We start from the raw sequence: 27092 nt of genomic DNA, 5'->3' as shown, positions 1-27092 counted from the left end.
CGCAATATGACTGGAGCACCGTTATTCCCCGGGACGGTGCGCGTATGCTCAGCGCGCCCTAACTTTTTATAAACTTCTTTACGCATCTCCAAGGATCTGGAAACTTTTTCTGGCTTTTTGTAGCAGCGCAAAAAAACAAAACAAGAGGCAATCAGAGAAGCTGAAATGAAACTTCCCTGATCTGCAGGAATAATTTTCCTCCATCCAGAGGATTTTGTTGCAGCTGGATGAAATAACACTTGTGGAGTACTTCTGGGACACTTCAGTGCGGATAGAGGGGAAGAGCTGCTGCTGCTTTTCTCATTGAATTTTGGCTGCAGACACTTTGTGGAATACAATGCTGTGGAGGCTCTAACTTCTGTAAAGTTGATGCATCATCGGCATGGACTCTGTCTGAGAAAGGAGGACAGGTTGACTGACCATGGCGCTCACAGTTAGAGGCTTTGGCCGGTTTCATTTTGTTCTGCTGATGCTGTGGACTCTGGCGCGGAGCTGCGCGTCCAGCCAAGTCCGCCAAGAGTTCCGTGTCCTGGAGGAGCAGCCTGTCGGAACCTATGTGGGCACGATAGAGACCAAGCCCAGCTTCACGTACCGTTTCAGCGAAAGCCACAAACTTTTCGCGATTAACGGCACCACTGGAGTCATTTCCACATCATCGGTGATTGACAGAGAAGTTCTCCAAAGTGATGTCATTAACGTAGTGGTGCTGTCCAGCCAGCCGACCTACCCCACGGAGGTCCGGATCGTGGTTTTGGATATTAATGACAACTCTCCGGTGTTTCCAGACGCGTCCATAGTGGTGTCCTTTAAGGAGGACGCCAGCAGCGGGAGACAAGTGATCCTGGACACTGCCACGGATTCTGACATTGGAAGCAACGGAGTTGATCACACCACTTACAGGATAGTGAAGGGAAACGAGCAGAGGAGATTCAGTCTGGATGTTACAGTCAATCCCAGCGGGGAGGGGGCATTCCTGCACCTCGTTTTAACCGCTGGTCTGGACAGAGAGGTTACCCCCTTCTACCAGCTCCTGATCGAAGTGGAGGACAAAGGAGAGCCGAAAAAGTTTGGCTACCTGCAAGTAAACGTCACTATTCAGGATATAAATGACAATCCCCCTGTTTTTGAGCTAGATCAGTACCAAGCCAGTGTGTTCGAGGATGCAGCTGTAGGTTCGAGCATCCTGCAGATCACAGCATCAGATCAGGATGAGGGAGCCAATGCTGAAATCAGGTACTTTTTAGATGAGGGGACGCCTTTTCAAATTGATCCTAAATTAGGTACTATTATTATAAAGGAGGGATTGGACTATGAGATTAAGAAAGAGTACTCACTGACCATTCATGCTGTAGACAATGGTGTGCCCTCTCTGTCAGGCCGGACAGAAGCCACAATAAAACTTTTAGATGTGAATGATAATGACCCCGTTGTGAAGTTCAGATATTTTCCCACCACTTCTAAATTTGCCTCTGTTGATGAAAATGCACAGATAGGCACAGTTGTAGCTCTGCTCACAGTTTCAGACTCAGACTCACCCACAGCTAATGGCAACATATCTGTTTCAATCTTAGGAGGCAACGAGCAGAGGCACTTTGAAGTGCACACATCTTCTGTGCCCAATCTAAGTTTGATTAAAGTTGCGAGTGTGTTAGACAGAGAGAGGATTTCCTCATATAATCTGACTGTTTCTGTTTCAGATAATGGCAAACCTATGGCCAGGTCCTCCTTTGCCAGTCTGGTTATTTTTGTGAATGATATTAATGATCACCCCCCAATATTTCAGGAAACACTGTACAGAGTAGATATCAGTGAAGGAACTCCAAAGGGCAGCTACATTAAAGGGGTTTCTGCAACAGATGGTGATTCTGGGCAGAACGCCAACCTGAGATACTCTCTGGTGTCTGGAAACACTTTGGGCTGGTTCTCCATCAGTGAAAACAGTGGCCTGGTTACCAGTGCCACTTTGCTGGATAGAGAAATCGCATCTGAAATTGTGCTCAACATTAGTGCCAAAGACCAGGGGCTGCAGCCTAAGATTTCCTACACTAAACTGATAGTTAACATCACGGATGTGAATGACCAAGTGCCTACATTTACTCAGAGCACATATCACGTTTCTCTGGTGGAGCATGCTCCTGCTGGCACTGAGCTGGTGCTGCTGTCTGCCTCAGACGACGACCTCGGGGCCAATGGAACTATCCGGTTCTCATTTGATGCAGAGACCTCTGCCAGCACTCAGGAGCTGTTTCGTCTGGATGCTGTGTCGGGCCGATTAAGCACAGCCGTGGAGCTGGACAGGGAGCATCAGGCCTCATATTTGCTCCATATCCGTGCAGCAGACGGAGGCAGCCCCCCACTGCACTCTGTAGGAAATGTCAACATCACCATTTGGGATATCAATGACAACAGACCAGTGTTCTACCCTGTTCAGTATTTTGCCAATGTGAAAGAAAATGAACCCTCGGGTTCTTATGTGACCACTGTTTCAGCCACAGACCGTGATTTGGGAAGAAATGGAACTGTCAAATACATAATTACAGCAGGAGACACTTCCAAATTCCGTATTAACAGCAATACAGGGAAAATCACAACTCTAGTACCCCTGGATAGAGAAGAGAAAACTGCTTACCAGCTGCAGGTGACAGCAGCAGATGGGGGAGGCGTGCGGTCACACATCCAGGCCATTGTGACTGTAACTGTTATAGACACACAGGATAATCCACCTGTCTTCAATCAGAGGGTGTACAGCTTTGTCATGTTTGAAAATGTAGCACTTGGGACAGTCATAGGCACCGTGTCGGCCACCACACTGGACCTAAACACAAACATTTCCTATCTGATCACCTCAGGTGATCAGAGGGGGCTTTTTTCTGTGAACAATGCAGGCCAGATCACAGCATCCAGTCAGATAGACAGAGAGGAGCAAGCATTTTATCAGCTTAAAATTGTAGCCAGAGCCGGCGAGATCACAGGAGAGGCATTTGTAAACATAACTGTGAAGGACTTAAATGATAACGCTCCTCATTTCATTCACAATATGGAGCATGTGAGCGCTGTGGAAAACTGGAGTACCGGACATGTAATATTCCAGGCAAAAGCGTCGGATCCTGACGAAGGTCCCAATGGCATGGTGATCTACAGCCTGAAAGAGAACCCAAAAGGCCTGTTTCACATCCATGAGCGGCATGGTCTGATCACACTGACTGGCCCGCTGGAGGTCACAACGAGCTCTTACGAGATTGAAGTCATGGCTGCAGACATGGGGGTTCCCCGGCTAACCTCCAGCCTCATCCTGATTGTCAGCGTTTATGATGTCAACGACAACTCACCTGTGTTTGATCAGCTCTCATATGAAGTCATCATTCTAGAGTCTGAACCCGTCAATAGCCGGTTCTTTAAAGTGCAGGCCACTGACAAAGACTCTGGTCTCAACGGGGAGATTATGTATGACATCACCAGTGGCAACATGGGTGATGTGTTTGGGATTTTTCCAGATGGACAGTTATACATCAAAACAGAGCTGGACAGAGAGATTCAGGACAGATATAACTTGGTGCTTGAAGCCAAAGACAGGGCTGTGGAACCACTGAGCACCTCAGTAAACGTCACCGTGATCCTGGATGACGTGAACGATAACCGTCCTCTCTTCAATAGTACTAATTATGTGTTTCATTTTGAGGAGGAACAGACGAGAGGATCAGTTGTTGGGTATGTTTTTGCTGAGGATAAAGACTTCGGCCCTAACAGTGAGGTCAGATATACATTTGAAATCCCGCAGCCCAATTTTGAGCTGAACACCATCACCGGGGAGCTTACCAGCACGCTGCAGCTGGACCGCGAGTCACTGATGAGGCAAAGGGGTGCTGCTGTGTTTAGCTTCATTGTCGTCTCATCAGATCAGGGTCTCCCCAAACCCCTCAGAGATCAGGCCAAGGTGCAGGTTTACATTCAAGATATCAATGACAACCCTCCAAAATTCACTAAAGACGTTTATCAGGCCTCCATCTCTGAGTCAGCTCAAAACATGACTCAGCTGCTCCGGGTCTCTGCCTCAGATGTGGATGAGAACAAAAATGGACTTGTTCGTTATCACATCGTTGAGGGCAATGAGGAACGTCAATTCATGATAGATGGCAGCTCTGGACAGGTGACTTTAGTTGGAAAGCTGGACTATGAAACCACTTCTTCTTACTCACTTAAAATTATAGCTGCTGATGCTGGAACTGTGCCTCTGTCTTCCTCTTGTCTGCTGAGCATTAGCATTCTGGATGAAAATGATAACGCCCCATCCTTCCCTAAATCCTCCCTGTCTGTGGATGTGCTGGAGAACATGAGGATAGGGGAGCTTGTGGCGTCTGTGACTGCCACGGATGCAGATTTGGGTCAGAATGCAGACATAACATACAGCATCACAGCCACAAACAACCACGGCACTTTCAGTATTAGCCCCAACACCGGCAGCATCTTTCTATTTAAAAAGTTGGACTATGAAACACAATCACTTTACAAACTCAACATAACTGCAAAGGACAACGGTAGACCTCCTCGCTCCTCATCTATACCCGTGGTCATTCATGTCCGGGATTTTAATGACAACCCTCCTATATTTGCCCCTGGAGACATTTTCAAATCTATCCCTGAAAATCTTCCTCTCTCAGCCTCAGTCATGACCATTATAGCTCACGACACGGATGCAGACATAAACGGGCAGCTACAGTACTCCATTGTTCAGCAGATTCCTCGAGGGAACCACTTCAACATCGACCCAAGCTCTGGGCTCATTTACACCAATAAGGAAATTGACAGGGAGTTTTCCAACCTGTTTGAGCTGACCATCAAAGCCACAGATCAGGCAGTTCCAGCTGAATTCCGACGATTTGCATTAAAAAATGTCACAATATGGGTCACAGACCTGAATGACAATGTTCCTACTTTTGTATCCCAGAATGCTCTCGTGGCTGAGCCCAACATTGTTATTGGCTCCATCCTGACAACAGTGATGGCCCTTGACCCTGATGATGGGGAAAACGGGGAGGTGGAGTATGAGCTTCTGGAAGGGGATGCAGACACCTTCATTATGGACAGGTACAGCGGGGATATTCGCCTGGCTTCCCAGCTGGCCCCATCCCGACTCATGTACACCCTGGCAGTGTCAGCAACAGACCACGGCACCGACCGTAAGACCTCCAGAACTGAGCTGACAATCATCCTTCAAGGGTTAGATGGACCCGTTTTCTCTCAGCCCAAATACATAACCATCCTTAAAGAAGGCCAGCCGCCTGGAACAAATGTCATCTCCCTGGATGCCTCAAGTCCAAGGGGCTCTTCATCAAAAGTGGAGTATTTCATTGTGGCAGTACGGAGTGGCGGAAAATCCGTTGGACGCCTTTTCACCATTGGACGCCACACTGGAGTGGTACAGACTGCTGCGGAGCTGGACAGGGAACAAGGGTCCGACCTGTACCTGGTGGACGTGTACGCCATTGAGACAGATGCCAGCCAGCCCAGAACACAGCGTGCTGAGGTAAGAACATTGCTGACTCTTTTAGTCTTTGAAAGCACCTAACAGGGAGCTTAAATTTAGCAAAGGATGGCTCGTTTGATCTGCTTGGCAGGAGAAGGACATGAACTCAACTACTGGCAGTTATTTGACATCAGTGCAATATGATTAATAAATTCCAAAGTACTTGTATAATAAACTGCCATTTTAGTGGAGATCAGTGAAGCAGGTTTTATTTTGCTATCATAGCCCGGATAAAAAGGCATTCTTGCAAGTCTGCTTTACAAGCTCCTTTGTTACTTTTATGCCACCAACATCTTCTTATCAGTGGTTATATAATGTGCTTTCATATAATATATGTTGTTGAAATGAAAAAGAGTCATTCATGTGGTCTTGCCGTGCAGGTATGCAATTTCTCTGTGTTTGAGCTGCTTGAGGGTGTTTTGGCACTGGGGTGGTCTTGGATACCTTTATTCCACCAGGAACTGGCTCCACTGGCAATAAGTGACCATTAAAATTGGCTGACCTCTACAGACTTTATAAAAAGATGTTGCGTTCTAAGATAAATTTAAGTTGCCCTGTGAGTTTTCATGATGTGATACTTTTTTTAATTTTATTTTTTGACATGTAATGTCAAAAAACTTTAGGCCTGATTTGGTTGGCTGATGGCAAGCTGCCAGTAAAATCAAAACCAAATGTGATTTTTTTTTTAATTACTTTCTAAACCATTAACCAGACCTCGTACACCTTGCTACAACAAGCTTCAATCAAAAAACAACAAAAATATGCAAGCTGCTTCTTTTCTTGGAGATGGGTTTGTGTTAGTTTTAAATATCAGAGACAAACTGTGATATTATGTTAGCAGATGTAACTGTAACAGTTTGTGAAAGGTCATATTGAAATATCAGATGTTCTCTCATTTTGCTTTCACTTGAGTTAGCAATCTGCTTCTCTGCTTACAAGGTTGCTGAGTTAAATAAAGAGCTTCACTTTTCCATCCTCAAATCTTAAACTTCGGTTTGGTTTCAGTCTAGGCTTGAACTGTGTCATTGTAACAATCCATTTGCTGGAAAGTGTTATTAGTGCCCTAAAAAGTACTATACAAACAAACTTTAGTGTGTTTTATTGGAATTTCATGTGATACAATACGTAACAAAAACATGGAACATAGCTGCAAAGCGTATATTTAATATTTTTAAAAATTAAAATCTGAAAAGTGTGGCATGCATTTGTATTTAGCCTCCTTAGAGGTAAAACTATGAATGGCACCTGGAAGTCATTTGTGTGTTTGTGACATAGGTCAAACTTAGTCAGGTTAGGAGTGCATCTGTGAACATTCATTATTAAGTCATGACCCAAGTCCTCTGTTGGATTTAGGTCTCGACTTTGACTGAGCCTTTGTAGCGTATAAATCTGCTTTGATGTAAATAACTAATTTGCAACTGTTGCTGCATGTTTAGGGTCATTATCTTCTCTCATCGTAAGTCATATTCTGCCTCTAAGAAGTTTTATTTCAAGTTTTCCCTTTAGTTAGCTTCATCTATCTTCCTATTAACTCTGACCACATTTCTTGTCCCCCTATCAAATAAGCCAAATATTTAAGTTGCACAACTCATAGCTGATCTGTCGACAGATTTTTCCACCTGAGCTGTGCATATGTGCAGCACCACCAGAGCTGGCTGCTTGTATGATGAAGGCTCTCTTTGCATGCCTATCAGTTTGCACCCCAGAGGAATTCATTTCCTTATTAGGTTACATCTGTTTTTTTGTTTTGTTTTGGGGTATCAGCGTAAAAAGTGTCAGAAAATAAATATACCCCACACTTTTCAAATTGTTATTTGTGAAAATTTTAGAATCCATGTGTCATTGTCCTCCCACTTTCAAATTATGGATTACTTTCTTGATTTATTGCATAAAGTTAGATGTTTGCTAAAGAGTAATGAAATGGGGAGGAGTTCATATGAACTTGTTCTAGTTTTGCAACATCTAGCTCAACATCCAGGATGAATGAGCAGGTCATATTGAAAGTGTTTGGTGTCCTCTCTGTCTGCGAGACCTAATAGCACTACAGCATAAACCTACAGACTTAGACTAATGTTTTTCCACTGCTGTGTTTATACACAGGATACCCAGTAGCAACTGGGGGATCATTTCCATCCCTGGGGTTGTGACCCTTTCACGTTCTCAGTTTCTCATTTTCCCCCCATTGATTGGATGCATGAGGGAAAGCTGGCATGTCACGCTCTGCTATGCGGCATGCGTGACGTTTTAAAAACAATTCGGACAAAAGGAATTCGTCTGGAGATGCTTTATCGGGAGCAGCCATCTTAAAACACCTCAAAAACTTTGTCAGTTTTTGTTCTTTGCATCAGTTTCTGCAGAACTGTTCCTTCCTTCTGGATCGCATTTGGGTCATAGGCTGCAAAACTCATTTCAGTCTGCATGTAGACCAACAGTGGTACACACTGTTAGACAGCCATAATGGGATGTTTCCATTTAGTAGCTTCAAAGTGGCAATACTTAATTTCTTCTTGGATGACCTCATTACCCATAAATCTTTCATTTATTTGCCACGTTTGGTAAATACGATGAGGAAAAAAAGAAAATCTTGGCAGCCATTTTATCTATTGTTGTTGAGGAATTTGCGGAGTTAAGGAGGATGTTTTTTATTTTGCTCAAAAGTTTTGCCTCATCACATCCTGTGTTGTTCTTGTTTGGAGCTGGGGAGAACCGCCACCCCCTGAACTCCCAGTGGATTCACTCACATCTGACTCCCATCCAGCGCTCTCCGTTCCACTCTGCGACTGGTGTCACAGCACGTGTTTCTCATCAGGCGTTAAGCAGCCTCAGATCACTGGAATGGGGTTTGTGTGCCACCTTCCTCATATGAATCGCCTTCAGTTTGTTACATTTACAAACAAATGAGAGGAAAAGTGATTAGTTTTCACAAAGGGGCTATTTAACCACTGGCATTTGATCGAAATGGTTTGACTGGTGTCAATTAGATGAGCTGATCAAAGAGGAGACTGGCCTGCTCTCCAAATGTTGGAAATTCTGAATAAAATGTACAATTTATTTTATTGCACCCAGTTCTTATTTTAACAAGTTTTGTTTGTTTACACGGATGTGGTTGGCTGGACCAAACTCTGGCTGTTGTATCTCTCAGAAGGAGCCAATAAATAAACACTTGGGCCAAGATACTTTCTGAAATATTTGAAAGGATCCTACAAATGACTATTCCACCAGCAGTATCTTTATTATTGATAAATAAAATAAAACACCCTTGATTGCAGATTAGCTGCTCCAAATTAAGCGGAAAATAATGAATGGATGGACAGATGGATTTACTTCAGCTAATTGGTTGCAACACCTTGTTTCTTCTTTTGTTCAGCCCTTTTGTGACAGATTAGCTGCTGTGTTTGGGATCATTGTCCTCTTGATGACCAAGTTTAGTTGGGAATACTGGATTATGCTTGTGTCAGTGACCACAAGGTCCGAGAGTCCTGGTGCTGCAAAAGAAATCCCAAACTATGACTCCTCCATCAACGTGTTTGAAAGTTGGTATGAAGTGTTTGTATTGTTTGGTTTTCTCCAAACATGGTGCTGTGCAACATGGCCAAATATTTTCAATGGTTTTGTGTAAATATTCCAGAAGTGTTTTGGTTCATTCAAATGCCAACTGAGCCACGCTTGTCCAGGGTTCCACATTTTACATCCGAACTGAGGCCTGCAGAGTTGTCTTCTGTTTTTGGCAATTTCAAAATTTAATCTGTGCAACTGGATAATTTGATTACCTTCTTTAAGGTCAATACCTGTTCAGCTAAGACAAAATTATGCATACTTTGGTGCACATTTAGGTGTTTCTTCTGACTGAAAGAAAGATTAACTTTTTGGAGTTGTCCAGGGAGAATCCCAACTGCAGTCTGAAATCAGAGATAGGGGTTCGGTTGATGGGAACGAAAGATAAATTGTTTTAAAATTATCTTTGTAATGACAAACAAGCAATTTTTTAAAACAAATTTGAAGAAAAGCTAATTCTTATAAATTAATGCTCTTTCTCCATTTCTTTATAATCTTTTGAGAGATGTCAGCCTTAACTGTCTGAAATAAATGTCTTTGTTGAATTAAATTATATAAAAACCAAAATCAGCAAACCACCAAACACCCATGCTTTTATACAGGTGACCACACTTCTTTCTGAAGAGCTATTGAAGGGTGTATTCTGTTTTTTTCCATCACTATGCTTATAAAAACTTTTTTAACTCCATATCTGTTTATCAAGCTACATGTTTAGTATTCCACCAGACATTTCTTTATTTTCTGACAGAAACAAACGAAAACCTCCTCAGAATAATGCAGATCTCTCTCGTTTCTGTTTATTATCTATGTTTTATCCCAACGTCTCTGCAGCAATAAACTGGCAAGCAACAAAAGCTTTCTGAACTCCCTTCTAATCAAATTGAAGTGCTGTTATTCTCTCAGAGGCCCAAAGTGCCACATCACTTCTTGCCCCCTCCTCTTAAAGGCATTGTTCGCCTGTAAAGTAAACACAGTGGAAGCGTTTCACAGGCCCTCCTTTGTTCTGCCTTTTCAGATAAAGTGTTGTACTGCCCCGTCAGGGACTTTGCTGGACTTTTATTATTCTTTTGTCTGTGCCAACGTCTCACCCTGGCAGATTTAGGAGTGTGCATGGATTCTCCTGACAGCCAGCTCTCCTCCCCTCTCATCACCTGTAAGAGTTGTACTTGGATTTAAGAAAAAAGTGTGTTCAAGGTTTCTTCTGGACATGTCAAGTGGTGGGACTAGGAGTTGTAGGAATGAAGGAAGTGTTGAGGTGACAGGGTTTCTTAAAGGGTGCTTATTGCAAGGAATCATGGGAAGAAAGCAGGGAGGGAATCGTTCAGGGTCTTCAGAAGGAACTAGGTAATTTTGGACTGGAAAGGTCCAAAGAATTTAACTCTAAATTCTGTTCAATAGTTGAAATTCCCTTTAAATTAATTAGACACTTTAATGTGCTTTATGTTTTGTAACTTTACCACTTAAAAATTCAATGCATTTTATTTTGTGACACACTGACATAAAGTAATGCGTAATTGTGAAATATAAGGAAAATATAACAGTTTTTGAACATGTTTACATGTAAAATCTGAAAAGTGTGGTGTGCGTTAATATTTGTCTTAATTTATTTCCATGTCTTATTCATCTTCTGTGTTAGTGTGTCACATACAATTTTCCAAAATGTTAATATTTACAGTTTCAATGAGAAAGACAATCCTACAAAATATGCGAAAAAAACATTAAATGTAACTTTTTTTCTCCTTCTTACTTATAATTATTACATTTATTTAGCATAAATTCTGTTTCATACCTTCTGATTTAATTGAGAATGAGTTTTGTGGTAAAAATCAGTTATCAGATAGTGTGCTATAACTTTATTAATCTGATATTGAATACATTATGAGATAAAAAATGTCCTACACAATTCATTTATTTATTTAGTCTAGACAGTTTAGCATCAAGGTCTAAAAATCGATAAATTGTCTTTCTGATTCCATTTTTTGTGCTGCTTTGATATTCTTGTGATACTAAATTATCCCGAATATGAACACTGGTGAAAAAGTGATTCAGTCATCAGAGACCGTGTTAAGGTTTTAGAGAAGCCAGAAAAAGAGACTCGGTGAAACACAAAACCGACGCAGCCAGCCAGGTCAGCGAGGCGGCAAAAGAAGGTCATGTACAGCTGGATGATTCGATACGGATGCTGGGTTTTGTGTATTTCTGTCTCTGCGTGAGAGTATTAATATTTTTTGAAGTGTTGATGACAGCAGTTTCTAGGGAAAGGTCGGCCATTGTTACACATCAGAGCTCTGCTCCTCTTTGTTTGGCTCAAACCAAACCTGGGATTCATGAACAGAACTTAATGCGCAGACTTCAGGGTTCCCAGAGGAGGGAAGAGGAATGATGCAGAACAAACTACATCCTTGTGCATTGTAATTCACGGTCTGATTGCACTATTTTGTGTATCTAATTGTCCGCATGTACTTTAGCAGAGGCTGTGATGCACTAGCCATGACCGAAGTTGTAATTCACAGGATAATCTGGACGGACAAGCGCTTTTTAAATGGTCATCGACAAGGTGAAGCATCTGCTTGCTGCTCTTCTCGTAGGTGGTCCCAGAAGACATCGGGTCGGCCGGTGCTGAGGAGGGCCGGCTTGTCTCACAACGTTTTTTTACGAGACACCATCGCAATAAAAGTCGGATAAACATTCAGTCGTGCATAGATGCGTGCAGGCAGATGCTGCCAAGAACACATAGAGCCACACAGACACGCTGGCCACAAGTTCAAACTCTCAATCAGCTGCAGGAACACTTGAATGGTTGTGGCAAGCAAAATAAGTCTGTTTTATGTTGTTTATTATGAATATGTGGCTATCAAAGAGCGTTATTTGTTGCAAGTCTTTTCTTGTTTGCTTGGGTTTGTCTTGCTTCATTCATTTTATGTCTCTCCATTCAGAAGTGTTGAATATCTTTGGCTGCTCTCCACCATGTTTGATCCTCGCTGATGAACTTTAACATTTCTTCAGTTCTTTATCGGGACTTTACCTCATTAAAGTCTTTGGATCTTTTACTGTGGTTGCACAGCAGAATCTCATGTCTGTCAAGATGATTTTTAAAGGTCAAAAAAATGTTATTCTGCTCAAAGCATTAAGTGGAAAAGCACTTTCTTTTTTTCTCTCATTCATATAATCAAATACATTTTAATATCCAACTTGAATAAATATAAAGGTAAGTTTTCAAACAATGATTTCATTTATTAAAGGAAAAAATCACAATCAGAATCAGCTTGGCCTCCTTTGTTTAATTTCACCAGCCAGACCCAGACCTGAATAACGTATGAGCTGCAAAATCAAGAAATCTCCTCAACCAGATATTAAGTTAACAGGAATAATTACTTTTTCACATTGTGCCAGGTTGGTGTAGTTGCATTATTTTCCTTTAATAAATCAAATAATCTTTTTAAAGCCACATTTTTTTGTTTACTCAGGTTTACACTTAAATGTGATGAAAGCAACAGGACAAATATGCAATGAGGAAAATGGATTTTTCTACTGCTGTTGTTTCTTCTGTAGACTCAGTTTTAGCTCTCTGTTGGTTCTGTGGGTTTGTAGCCAAAACGATTTTGACAATCAGGATGTGAAGACGTTTATCCATGTTCTGTTACTGACAATATAGCTTAACTTTTTTGTAAAACAAAAAAACAATTACAGGAGATAATTTCTGAGCCTTCGTCTGTACCTGATTGGTGCATAATGATCCAAATATTCTTTCAGAATCAGGATTTTAGGCCACTTCTGGTCCATAAAACTGAGTTGTCCTGTAGGGTTTACCTGCAGTCTGTGAGCTGCCAAGGGAGGCCATTTTAGGGCAGAGTTTGTGAGAATGTTTGCAGTGGGGAAGAGTAGAGTAGAGCAGAACCAACAGCCTTACATTAAAGCTGGATCCCTTTTGTGATGTGAGGTTTATCATGTGAAGAGACAATGAAAGAGTCAACACTTAAAGGAGGGATCATATTTACAGTTGAATAAAAAATGTTCAGTGTAAGATTCAAATACACAACATTACAATGGAGGTTTCAGAGCTCGAAATTAAACTTTTTGACATTTCTTGAATCTGTGGCAAACTGAATTGTCTCAGTGTGGTAGCCCTGCCCTGCACTTCTGTAAACAGGTTAAAACACATTATTTACACCATCTATTTATAAACACAAAATATGCTGGTGAAGGGAACGTGAATGTGTATTAAAAGAAAAGGTCTGTCTGCTCTGTGGTCGGCTGTCCGCAGCTTTTCTCTCTTCCCTCATGCAAAGTTGACGCAGGACTTCAAGTTACAATAATAAATGACTGTGGCCTGAGCTGTGCACGCGCTCGCTGCTCACAGTTTTGCATCATCTGGTTTATTTTCACATCAGAGATACATTTCTGTAGTAGTGCCACTTTGATTGTCATGCCTCATTTGGGTGGGGGTCATTCCTTAGTCTTAAGCGCACAGTCGCCAACCAAATGTGAGACCAAAATAGTCAGAACCTCCGCGGGGCAAGCATTTCTGCTTTGGTCTGCAGAATTAGGAATGATCAAAAGGGAGCCATTTAGGATTTCGTTAAGTGCAATCAGAAAGGTGCGTCAGAAGCTGTGAAGTTAAGTTTCCAAGCTTTACATCAACTGAACCGAAGTGAGTTTGATTGAATGCAGTTGAGCTGCAGATTTTCACTGAGAAAATAAGTCTTTCCCTGTTAGGACTCCATCTCAGAGAAGTCTTCATCCCTTCTTTCTGTTCTGCTCTGACTGTGAGGAGACCATAAAAAATGCCCCAGTCTCTCCAGCTCCAAAAAAAAAAAAAAATGTTCCACTACTTTCACTTGTAAAACGAATGGAGTTAGAGAGAAAGAAGCAGAGCACTGGGTTGACTTTGGCACGAGTTCTCTGCAGTAATAATGGATCCCAGCTACGGGGTGATTTATTCTTCCACGTGACTCACAGAGCTCCCTAGCATCAACAAATACTCCAACTTATCCACATGCAGAAATACACAAAGCCAATTTCCATTGTTTTCAAAGCTGACCTGACTCTGCTTCATGTCTTTCAAAAAAAAAGAGAAGTTAAAGGGATCGCTGCTCTCTTGCACATCGCACTTCCAGCCAGCCATCGATCAGCGGCACCCCTGAGTAACTTTGAGTACAACCGGCCCTGTTCCAGAGCGTCCTGCCTCTGGGGACATCAGATGAGACAGAGCGGCTGCGTTCTCATGCATTCAGTCAGGGGTGCACATGCAAACACCTCATTGTAGTAAGACAAGCGACCCGGGGCAGGAAGGGGTATCTCCTGCAGCCCGGACAGATCATTTAGGAGTGATGTGGGGGATGGATGGAGGACAAAGGGCGAGGAGCAGCAGGGGGAAGAAAAGGAAGGAGAAAAGATAGACTGGCACCAGACAGCGAGAACTATGCTGTGGCAGGGCTGGAAAACATGTGATGATGATCAGTTGATACTGATAATCATTGATTTGTTTTTTATTTTAAATATCTGAAATATTGGCGGTATTTTGTCCTTCATCCACAGTTTCATCTCCATGTTGTTTATTTTTAAGCAGTTATGTGGCATGATGGCAGACCTTAAACTGCTGCTGTGCAAGTTACCCAACACGTTGCTGCTAGGTAACCAAATAATCAGTGAGTTACCAGGTAACCAATAACTGAGTTATTTGATGCCAACCTGGTTTAGTTGCCCACAATAGCTGCCTACAAACCCATAATGTTTTGTTCTGAATCAGAGTTCAGTGAATATTCTAAATATTGAATATTTCTGTCAAATTATCTATTAATATTGACCACGTGTCTATCATAATGCATATTGTTATTAATTTATCTATTGTTATCAGAATCAAAATTCCTTTTATTGTCATTGTGTAAGAAAGAAAGCACAACAAAATTTAAAAAATGTATTCCCACTTTTATGCCATGAGTTTCCTATCAGATCTGCTGTTTCTCTTGATCTGCAAGCAGAATAATAAAACTTCATTAAGGAAATTAAACATATATTTTAAACCGTACTGCTTTTTCTATTTGCTACCTGATTTACTCTTTAACCTTGCAAAATCATTTTCTTGCTCAGTGTGTTGTGCGAGTCTTAGCTCAGAGCAAGGCCAAACCACAGCTGATCTGCAGCTGCTTTCAATATTGAAACTGAAATATTTCACCTCACAGATTGTCCCTGCATGACTTTTTTTCCGGCAGTCAATTTCTGTGCAAGTTGTACGTTTTTTTTTTTTAAATCATGCAACAGAGTGGTAGTCGTAACTCTGTTCATGCTCTTCGTTTGACAGCTGCTTGGCCTCCTCGAAAACCTTGAGTATCCACGATTGTCTGCTAAATTCTTCTGGGGGATTTTTTTCCCATTGTAGAAGTTCTTTTTTTATTGCTTTTCAAATTCTTTCCTTCCTGTCCTTATTGAACTGTTCGGTGGGAAAGATTTAATTATTTATTCAGTACTTCTACCTCATTAAGTATTTTAAAAACTGACCAATTGAAATAAAGAAAATGTTAAGAACTCTGTGTGGTTTAAATGCCATTTGTCATTTGTTTCCTATCCTATGGGATTGCCTTAAGTTCTGATATTGGGACCAATATCCTGTTGGTGTGTGATGATGCAGTAGTTGTAATAATCAGAAAACGACATTGGAATAAGGAAATGAATTTGATGAACTCAGATTTTTTGACAGTGTGTTGCTTTTTTTAAATTTAAATTCCTTTTGTTTTATTTGACTTAAGGACAACAGACGAAACTAGACGCTAAATCAGCTACAAGATTCCTTGTCTTAGTATTAAATAAACAAACTGTAGAAGATAATTTCAATGAACAATGAATTTACTGGAGGACATGAATTCGGACTGGAGTCTGGAGAATTTTGGATGATCAAGCCATTTTTGAGCAGCCTTTGTAAAACAGGAGGAGACAGGAATGTCGGGCTGGTCTGCAAGAATGTTGCATGTCAAAATCACCTCCACCTCAATGACAGGAGTCAACATTTTGGCTTGGAACATGAGATTCGCTCAAGATGACCGTTTTATTTCCCTCAGCTGTCATACTGCGACAGCTTGTCTTTTGCTTTTTACAGAATTAGCAGGTGCTTCTCATCAGGTGTTTCCGTGCAGCAGGACGTTAAACACAAAGCCAGCCGTTCTTCACTGGCTAAACTGGCCATCCACGTTTTTCTACCAGGGGTCATTTCACTGAAAGTCTGCGGTTGTTTGCTGAGAGTCGAACGTCTCAGAAAAAAAAGCTTGTGGTCGCCGAGACAATAACTGCAAAGTATAATCTTCAGCTAGCATGGTTATTATCTCATTCAGGCAGATTCTTGGACCAGTGTTGTGTTTGGCGCTGCTTACTCTGTATTTTAACATTACAATTCTGCAGTCAAGTATCACAGCGTAGACTGGATGCAAAGATTGCCTGTAAACATTTTCTCTTGCTCCTGCATGGCATCTAGAGGAGTTTGGTTCTTGGATAACCAACAAAACTCTTGTTTACGCAATTTCTGAACAACTTATCTGCTGTCAGACACAGAGAACAGTAAGAGCTCCTGGCTTGAAGCAGCTAAGCATTTTTGGGTGAATGCAGGCCTCCTTTCCCCTCTCCATTTGGGTCAGTTTAATTGAAAGCAGCTGGTGAGGGTTCTGGGCAGCGCTGTGCGGGGTCTAGTCAACGTGACTCAGGCTGCTGCTCAAGACTGAGGTACCTGAGCTGCGGCGCTACTGGCTTTGTCTGACTAAACTGACATTTTTATTAAAGTTTTTTGCATCCAGAGCTGTTGACTATTTGGGGAAGTTAAAGGACAAAAGGGAAAACTGTGGTTTCAATTCTGTTTATTGACATTTTGGCTATTTTGGCTCTTTAGTTTCTCTGATTTTTCTATTTGCCACAATTTTCACCAGGATCTATTGTGTTGGGATGTCAAGGTGTAATTTCACAAAGTGCTGTTCTTAGAGCAGACTCTACGTTCTTCCCCTTCAAACAATGAACCATTTTAAATTGAATTGCTCGTGTTTGTGTCTGTATACCCCTGTTACATGCCTTCAACCATAAACACCATCGTTACTGTATACTTTCTCAACAACCCACTGAATCTTGGCACCCTTTTCTCATTTCTCTACTGTTATTCTGCTTGGCTTGTCTGGCACTGACACGTAGCTCACAGAGATGGAAAAAAAAAACAAAATAAAACCGTCCACTGCAAAATGAATCATGCAAAAACGTCTAAACTTGGCTGGCCTGCTGTTCAGAGGCAGATTGTAATGAATTCTCCCTCCCAGGACATTGCGTTCTTATGGTATTACAAAGAGGGTTCATCAGATTTAACATTAGTGTGTATCTGTATCTCATCCAGGTTGCTGCTGCTGAGCCTTCCCTGACAGTTCCACAGCCTAAATGTGAAAGCTGGTGGCTACATGAAAAAGAGGATTACAGCATAAATATGCCACTTCAAATAACATTTTGCAGGTTATCTAAAAGTTTTCCAGGTCTCCTTTTTGACCTTTTCTTGTTCCTGGCTGTGAAAACAAGTCCTTAGATGACATAAGTACACATGAAGATGCAGATAGCTGAAAGTCTTGTCTTTAACAGGTGTAAGAAGTTTGATCTGCGTTTGATCAACTCACAGTGAATGCCGTCACATCACGCTTCATGGCAAGTGCCTATACTTGGTACATTTGACACACACGTGTTTGGGATGTCTCCGCTTGGCCCTCCTCTAGCACAAAACTAAAATATGTTTCATTGGTTTTACATGTCCAAGAAGTTTTTGAAACATGAGAAAAAATGTGATTACCAAACAAGTGAGTGGAGATTTGTTTCAGATAATAAGACCTGCATCAAACTTGAACAGCTTTTTCTCTTGTGGTTTTTATTTGCATCAGATTTTGCTCTGCAGTCTTTTTACTCAGGGCTTTTACCTCCTAGGTCTGCATCACTTTCAGTTTTTCTCTGCAGGAATTCTTAAATCTTATCAAGGTTTTTATCAAAAATTGTTGTGGATTCAATAAATGCATCATCCTTTATTGATCATCTATACTGAATCAAAGAGATTGTAACAATGGATGTATTTGTGACAGGATGGTGGCTCCAAAGTGATTAAGCATTTAATAATAGATTGGTTCTTTTCTAGGTTGTCTGTTAAACAACACCACTCTTTTATCCCTTGAGCTTTTTTATGCTCAATTGCTTCACAGGTCAGAGTTAGTTGTCTTACATGCTTGCAGAAATATTTACAAAGAACTCTTTAACATATGAAAAGACATTTGTACCAAATTATAAAGTGTAAGTGATGACTCGGGAGTTTTTCCACAGCGCTGGATAGTTCTGAAAGTAAATTTTATTTTAGATAAAAGAATATTCTCTAATGCATTTTTATTTGATGGAAAATAACGTTACTGAAAAGTGACCACAAAAACTCACATTCACAACATTTTTAAGAGTCCAGACATAATTTAAAGTTATGCCAGACCTTTTAATTTGCAAGCTACTTAACACATTCTGCAAAACCAAAGCTCTACTTACAGCTTTTACAGGTTCTTCTTTGCATATGCTCCAATCTTGTCTTAAGAATGAGTCAAGAAATTTTTGTGTGAACTTGTTAACAAGAAATAAAATGAACAAACAATACATTCACTGGGAACGCCTGGCTTTACAGAGCATTGCTTGTCCAATAAGGTTTAGTGTCTTCTGTGGCTTTGGAGAGGTTTCATGGTCATTTCTTAGTCATTGAGGTTTAGCAGTATCTGAAACATAAATTTTATTGTTAACAGCTATTTCATTTTTATAATGTCAGCAGACTGACAAGTGTTTTCCTGGAATACGTAGTGGTTTTTATTATAATCCTTCAAAAGGACCCTTTATATAAGTGCGGCACACAGTTGGCATATGTCTTTGCATTCTTTATGTATGTTTACGTCTCCCCGCTGAAAGCCTGCAGACTTCAGGCACGCCAGCTGCCTCAGTGCTAATCCCTCCTCTTGCAGATTTACACATGATCCCGCGGAGTGTTTCGTGCCACTTGATGCAGCTATTTGATAATGAGTGAGCGATCCGATGAGTAGCGAGGCTCTCAGGAGCCGTCCGAGGCGGACCTGTGAACTCTGACCTGACTTGGCAGAACACGAGCGGAAGCAGAGCTGCGGCAGCCAGACGAGCAGCTATGTGTGTAGAGGCAGATGCACACTTTCAGAAGGCGCGGTTGAGTTTCACCAGGCTGATAAATATTTGTGTATATGTGTCGCAGCATGTCATCGTGGGACTGAGTCCCACAGCGCAGTGGACTGGCAGCTCGAGTGTGAACTCTGCATGCTCTCTTTATTCTTCTGACGCCTGACAAGGCCGAGGCCCTGTTGGTAATGATGTGGTTATTACTTCCCATCATGCCTCGCTGCAGGCCGGACCGTAAAACTTCACGCTGTATTCTCTGTGTCCTTCAGCAGCTGCCTGCAGAGTGCTGGACTTGGCTCTTTGAAGCCTTTTTTTCATCCTGACACAGATGTTGGACCTCAGTTACAAGGCAGCGCTTTAAGATGTTTTTCTTTCAAAGCTGTCACATTTGAGCAGTTTTATGCAGGGATATATGTTTGGATACAAGAGGGTATTGAGTAGGTTCCACTTTTGCTGTTGAAAAAGCCTTGACCTTATACTTAGAGGACGGTGTTGTGGAGGTACTGAGGCTAAGAAAATCAGCATCATCAGATCCTTCAGGTCTCTTGCCTCCCACCTCTGATATAAGAGCCTATCAGTTTTCTACCTGCTGTGTAGTGGGGCCATATGAACACCTTAAACTCTTTTTTTTTCACCATTCCTGAGCTGATGAAGGGTGCTGCCTCTGCAGGGGAGCGTTATTGCCATATAGGGGGCATGATTGGTCTGCAAAATTGCTCAGTTTGTTGGCAAAAGTACCAGCCATGTGAATGAGTCAGTACAAGATGTTTTTTACCTGTCAAAGGTCAAATGTTCAAGCTGACTTATGTATTTACTTGGCACTGTGAAGCATTAAGGTTGCACCTAAAGCATTACCAGTCAGTCGATCCCTCCTTCGGATGTGTTCACACGTAGACTTTGTTTGATTGGGGGCCAAAATTGCAAAATCCGTTACATTGAACCAAACCCTTTGAAAAGACTGCTCACCTCCTCACCTGAGGGGGCGCTGCACCAAGAACCACTGAACGAAACGACACAAAAACATCTCGCAGTATTTCATATCTCTGTTTTTTGGGGTTACAGTGAGTCAGCTCTAAGGAAATCGATGGGCACCAGACTGGCTGCTTTGCAAACACCAGTAAATAACGTGGCAAGTAGCACTGGGCTGAGGTGTATCAGCTCTCCAAGCTGCATTTTCTACTGTAGATTTGCTCTCAATGAAATCAGCTGATTTATTCTGTAATTTTTTTCTGCAAATAATTACTATTTTTGGTTTAGTAGGAATAATTATTACATTTTCTGTTATAAATCAAGTATCATCATACATACATTTTTGGCTAAATTTTGCATTTGCACAAATATCTTCTGTCATGATTGGCTCAAATAAAAACCCATGCAAAAGCTTTAAATGTTACAGAATGAGCAATTTGAAAGTTCTACTATAAATTCTTCATTTCTGCTCCACATTCAAGCAAAAAGGCTAATTGTTTCAAATCCTCGTAAAATTTTGGGTTAGTCATAAAAACACTGGACGCACTGCTGTCTCAAAAACTCAAATTTGGCAATATAAAAGACATAGTAAACTGAATATCCACGATTACTTCAGCTGCAGGCCTTGGACAACAACAGACGCTTTGGATCTGGTGGGTGTTTGGCAGATTTTGCCCCTTTTTTATCGTTTGGCTCTTTAATTTTACATATCCACTATGGGAATTCAACTCTGAACAAGAAAATCAATCAGAAACAGAGCAAGCGCATCAAATTTCAAACTGTCTTTGAAACTCAAGATTCATTTGTTGGCTTTATGCATGACCCCTGCTGCTGAGTTTACATGAGTCCCCTTCTTTGACTCAGAGGAAGCCGTCGCTGCCCCCGAGGCTGGAGTACTGCCAGCTGCTCTCATATGGAACCAGTTTGATTCCCTCGCTGTCAAACGTCCCGTCTGCCCCCCGCATGTGAACGGCTGGGCGGACGTGGTGCTGCTCGGTATTAACGCTTGTTTTTTACTTCTTCTTCTCCAAACATTTAGAGATTTGATTGTCAAAACAAGACCATACATGTACAGTAAATAGATGGAGTTGACTGAATGTTTTACATTTTATCTGCTCTCCATTTTTTTTTTTTTACAGAGAAAGTCAGAAGCCAATAATCACAAAAATATGGTAAATTTGCAACCTTAGCAATAAATGACAATCATATTCAATAAGTGAGAATATGTGTTCTTCTTAGGCTTATTTGTCAGATAGAAGCTTCTAGTTTATAAATACTCTTCAATAAACCCAAATTTCTATACTAACAAATTGTTTTTTATTGTTTTGATCTTAAATGTCATCATAACTAACAAATAAAGGATTGAAAATATCTTTTGGCATTTAATTAATCTATAAAATCTTTTCTCAATCTGGATGGATTTAATAAAACAAATTAACTTTTCTGCAGTATAAGAAATATGATTTATTTTTTTATGAAACAAGTGGCTTGAACTTAAAATATGACAACATACTAATGATTTAAATCTTAACAGCACATTCCTTTTGTCTTTTCTTCTTGACATTAATTTTATATTTCATTTTGAGTTGTGCTTGAAATTTTCTGAAAAACATCCAAGCAATAGATTTTTGTTATAGTTTTATTAGCAACCATACTGTTTATGCAAATGAGACAGAGATGGTTTAATAAAACATCTGAGTCAAAGTAGGCTTCCTTCAGTTTGCTAAATTTAAAACAAACTGTTAATGCAAATTTGTGAAAAGTAAAAATGAGGCACAACGTCTAGCTTTGCACAGTGTTCCTCATTAAAATCAAGTTTGTTTTGTGAAGCCGTAGTTGTTTCAGTTTAATATCATCATGAGCCCCAAATTATGTTTTGGACTCTTAATTTAAAGTAAAGCGAGAATTAGTTTTTGATATTGAGTGAGTCGACTAACAAGTACAAATCATAAACACTGATCCAAAACGACAGAAGAAGTTCCCACCACTTTGAAACCATTACTGTAATGTGGAGTCTTTTAATAACCAACTAAAGGATACCAAAAAGAGTGGAAGAAAAAAAAAAAACATCCATAAAAATAAATGTGAAAATGTCATCACAGGGGTTTTAGTACTAAATCTAACCACATGCAGTTATAGCCTTACAGTACTGACACATATTGCTCTGAAAATAAAACTAAAAACAACAACAACAAAAACTACTGCAGAGAAATAGTTATTCTACTGTATTTCCAAACAGTACGCAAATAATTGCGCAGTCATATTTAGAAATGTAAACATGGCATTTATTGATAATCTTCTAAAAGCAAAAGGAACAGTCTGAATAATTCTGTCCCCTTCTGGGTTTTGGAAAGATTTTAAATTAGAGTTTATCACATAACAAATTCTTATCCCAGTATTTTCTTCAAGTTAAAAGTAGAAGCAAGCATTAAGCTTCAAAGCACACCTTGATTAAATTCAGAGTTTAAACCAGCACTGTTCAGACGACCTGCAGCAGTTCTCCCAACGTGTTTTTGACTTCAATCTTAAAATAAAATCGGGGTTTCCCAACCTCCAGCGCATCCTTCAATTCATTATTCCTCCTCAGAAGATCAAAAAGTTAAACTTTCAACATCGAAACCTCTCACTTTTAATTGTATTTTCCTCATTAGCTAAGCTTGTCTCAGAAAATCAAATTTATACCATTATGACACAAATTAACTTTGCGCAATGATTACGCTGCCTTTTGTTGCTGTTGCTGTTTTTTTCTACTTTTCTGCATACATCGGTTCGCCCCGTCTTTAATTAATTCTTGCACTGAAATTAACTTGGGAGAAGTCCCGGGATGGTTCATTTAGGGTGTATATGATTAGGAGCAGCCTAGGAGATCAGAGCTTCTCTTTATTCTGTTGCTCTGATGTTAATTTGTTTACCATCACCCCCCTCTCAGCTCCCATGCTCACAGTCGTGTCCTGTTGTTTTGAGGTTTTTATTTCTTCCAATCATAAGGCCTCGTACTCCTTTGCCCGGTTTGTGTCAGATGGAAATGAGGTCTTTCCATTTCCTTTGGGATGAAATGGATAAATCAGTGGATGGATGTATAGATGGATGTGCGGTGGAAGAAAACCTTGTGTGGAGCCCGTCTCTCCAGGTCTCCATTGAGCGGAGATTACATCGCTGGTTGGTGGCCGTAAAATGCAGCGCTCTGCTGGCAGACACCAAAAAAGGCTCAAAGAAGTCTTTTCAAACCTCGCTATTGTTAGCGAGGGATTATTCTTTGGGTTGTTATCCCATTATGCTGTAATGGTAGCAATTTTCTGCTTAGGAATTTGGCTTTTTCTAAAGGGAAATACACGCTAGAATGTTCTTAAATCAAGCATTTATTATTTGCAGTTTCCAATAATTGTATTCAATTTTCACAACTGGTGGTCTTTTAGGTTGTCAATTGTTTGCTGAATTAAGCGTAATATATCTTTTTATTGATTGGAGATAATGTGAGCTAAGATGACGGCGGGTATTATTAGTTGTTTTCACAGGCCTGCTGGCCTGAAATTAGATTCTTTTTTCAAAATTCTTTGAATGTTTTTGGGAATTAATTTTTTCCTGTCTCGAGCAATGCTCTCGCTCTTTATTACAAAGCGAGACATCAACAAGGCTTTTCAAAGTAATGCTCTTAACAGGTCATTAAGCCTTTTTTCCCCCCTCAGTTTTCTGTAAGTTAGCACAAACACTAAAACCTTGTGTCTTTCACGTCTGATTAGTGACACTTTAATAAAGTCGTTTAAAGTTCAGCAGACTGAATTTTCCACCTTTTCTAGTGTTTCTATGGTCACAGAGAAACGACCCGCATTCAGGCCTTGTACGCAATCTTTTAAATGCAAATCCTTTAAAAGTAACTGTGTAATTCGGGCTGTGGAGACTCTCCCGACTTGGCTGAAAGAGAAAGTGTTTTTCTTTTTTATATAAGGCAACCATGGATGTTTTTCTCTCTTTTTCTTCTTGATCTGACAGCAATTGACTAAGCAAGTCCTTAAGGCGTGACTAAATCTTGGCAAAATCTTTACGTTTCTTTTCCTCTTCTATCTTATACTTTTTCTTGGATGGGCCAAGGTGGACAAAGCCTGTCTTCTCTTCCACTTGATTGGGTCAGAAGGCTGAAATTAAATGTTTGGTTCAAAATTGTCTCTGCATTCCCAGCATCTTGTTTCCCCCTTTTCTCCTTTTTTTTGTTTTATGGCGCTCAGGGAAGTTCAGAAAACTATGTCGAATTGGCTACAATCAAATCATTTATGGTGAGCTCACAGCGAAGGAATTAATGCATTTTATATGAGGATGCCGAGTCCAAAGCAAAGTATCCTCAGCAACATGTGAGAAAACGTCTCCCCTCTCTCTCTTCTTGTCTGTTTCACTTATTGAAATTATAGCTGTCACCCACTTCACGACAAGGAGAGCCAGGGGAAGCAGGTCATTGACTTGATTTTCATGGGAAGCCTGATTCGGCCATTCAGTGTCTGATAGGTCCGGTATTGACAGCCCCTTTGCGCTAGGGGAGGGGAGCATGCCGCCTTCATTGTGCCCACGGTTTGCTGAGGAAAAACAAGAGAGCGCCGGGGAGACAAAGGGCTCAATGGGAACAGTAGCCCCTGTGTCCCTTTGCCTCTGACTGCTGCTGCTGGGAGGCTTGTGTCTTCCATTCTGGCCTCAAGTGCTGCTCCCACCCTCTCTCAAACAGCCCTGCACTTTCTTCTGCCACCCGGTTTTTCAAGCTGTCAAGTGGCGGCAGAGGTGTTGCCGTTTCATTCGCTGACCCCTGACACTGTCTCTCTGAGTCCCGTCGCCTCTCAGTGCAGAGGTTGTTTGTCATCTTCATTTGCAGAAGAGCACTCATCGGTTGAGACAAAGGCCTCGTTTCTGCTCTTAGATTTTGTCCACACTTAAACCAAATGAGTCTGTGTAGATCCTCTTTCACCTGACTGAAGCCAGTTTTCATTTCACTCCTTGAAGCATTGGTGAATTGGTGATTCTCACTATGTATTAGAGTAATAATGCCATAATTTAAATTTCAAAACAAATATTTTAAACTGAATCAACATGTAGAATAGGTATAGGTAAAATAGCACAGAAAAAAGAAAAAAATCTAACTTTAATCTCAGAATTTTGAGATTAAAGTTAGAAAAATTTGTGCTGTGAAATTATACATATTGTACCACTGTGATTAATCATTATGCTTAACTTTCTAAGCAGTGTTTAAGAACATCTTTTATTGTCTCAAGCAAACATTTCTGAAGTTTTCATATCATGGAAGGTTTAAAAGAAGTCTCTCTGCTTCCAACGTTAATCTTGAAATGTTAGCTATAACATTTCAAGTTATAGCTCACATCACAATAGCCATATTGTAGCAATATGTAGGCTACATGCTACCTTGGTTTCATCCAAACATCCATCGGAGTAGAATTTGCATTTGTGACCCTCAGTATTATAATGGCGTTGACAAACAAGAAGTAACATCGATTCCTCTAATCGACTGAGACTGAATCCTGTCTGATGATGGGATTCCAGATCCTGAATGAAGACTTTCATTCACCTCTCCCTTACTGTACACCCACCACCTATTTTTCTGTGACAGTTTGAATATTCAATAATGTAATATCCAAAGCAAAATTTACGATTCCCCTGGATTAGCTGGTTAGGACAAGTGAATGTAGTCATAATCAATATTTCTTAACCCTATTCCTCAATGTCCTGCATGCTTTACGTGTTTTCTATCTGCCACATATTTGACTTAATAAATGGGTGACAATTCATTACACTTAACACTATATATGCTAAGAAGGTAATGCAATCATTTGAATCGGGTGTTCTAGAGCCCTGAGAACCCTGGTTGAGAAACATTGGTCATAGAGGTTTGAGTAAGTCTAAAATATAGGCATTAAGTTGTCTTCTGCTTTAAATAATGCCTGCTGATACCTGATACTGCTGCTGTCCAAGACGTACTCTTAAGCACTTTTAGTTTAACAAGTTCATGTCAGCTAAAGAGCTCTGGGCACTGTTCAGCAGTGCAGCAGGCTGGTCTAAGTTTAAGGTTATCGGGGCGCTCTTATCGAGGCGTCTCTTTGAAGTGCATTCTGGCTCCGTTTTCCTGCTGATAAATACTGTATGTGGGTTCAGTCTGGGCAGACTTCCAGGATGTGCTTGAAAGATGGAAGAGTTTCTTGATTTGCGTATTTCAGTGTGTTCCAAAATACCAAATAAAACATCACCAAAGTCATCCATTAAAAGCTGACCTAATATGTTTTGGGCTGGAAATGAATTAATTATTACTTTACTCCCTCAGGACATTGCTTCATTTTCTCACTATGTTTGAAAAAGTTTAACTTTCATCTTAAAATAATTCTTTATTTAGCATCACATAACCATTGCCAGTCAGGCTTACTTATATCATTTCCAATTTAATTTAATCTGTAATGTTCAGAGTGGGTTAAAACCAAACAACCTCAAGAAAACTGCATGAACTGAATTGTGGACCTGGCAGTTTTCCTCATCAAACACTGAAAAAATTGGCTGAATGGTAATTTTCTGACCTCACCCTCCCATGACCTTTGGGGCACTTTTTGACCTTGGTAACCTTCTTGGTTAACCCAGGAAATTGCCGTTGCCCCATCTGACAGCGAGTCCATACCGTTCTTCCGACGTTTGGTGAAAGAACCACAATAGGAACACAATGGAGAGCCAAACACTCTGAAATCATGCTGTGTTGACAGAGTGAGATCACAGCTCATGAATTTTAGACCAAAGACGTCAAAACGACGATAAGCCGACTGGTAATCATTATGTCTTTTTTTTTTTTTTTTTTTCTTGAAACTCAGGTCTTCAAAGGATTTCAAGAACA

At 40.7% G+C, this 27092-nt stretch overlaps 1 protein-coding gene across 2 annotated transcripts in view; it reads left to right on the top strand.

The window, feature by feature from the left end:
• fat4 (FAT atypical cadherin 4) overlaps positions 1 to 27092 on the top strand; it is a 128478-nt gene continuing 101386 nt past the window's right edge. For both annotated transcript variants that reach the window (XM_008421151.2, XM_008421150.2), the window contains exon 1: positions 1 to 5524. In XM_008421151.2, the coding sequence (XP_008419373.1) occupies positions 422 to 5524 (5103 nt within the window). In that variant the 5' untranslated portion in view covers positions 1 to 421. The remainder of the gene's footprint in view (positions 5525 to 27092) is intronic.

This window comes from Poecilia reticulata, linkage group LG10 (genome assembly GCF_000633615.1).
Source record: "Poecilia reticulata strain Guanapo linkage group LG10, Guppy_female_1.0+MT, whole genome shotgun sequence".
Lineage (NCBI taxonomy): Eukaryota > Metazoa > Chordata > Actinopteri > Cyprinodontiformes > Poeciliidae > Poecilia > Poecilia reticulata.
Note: the sequence above shows the minus strand (reverse complement) of the source record. Positions and strands in the feature narration are given on the sequence as shown.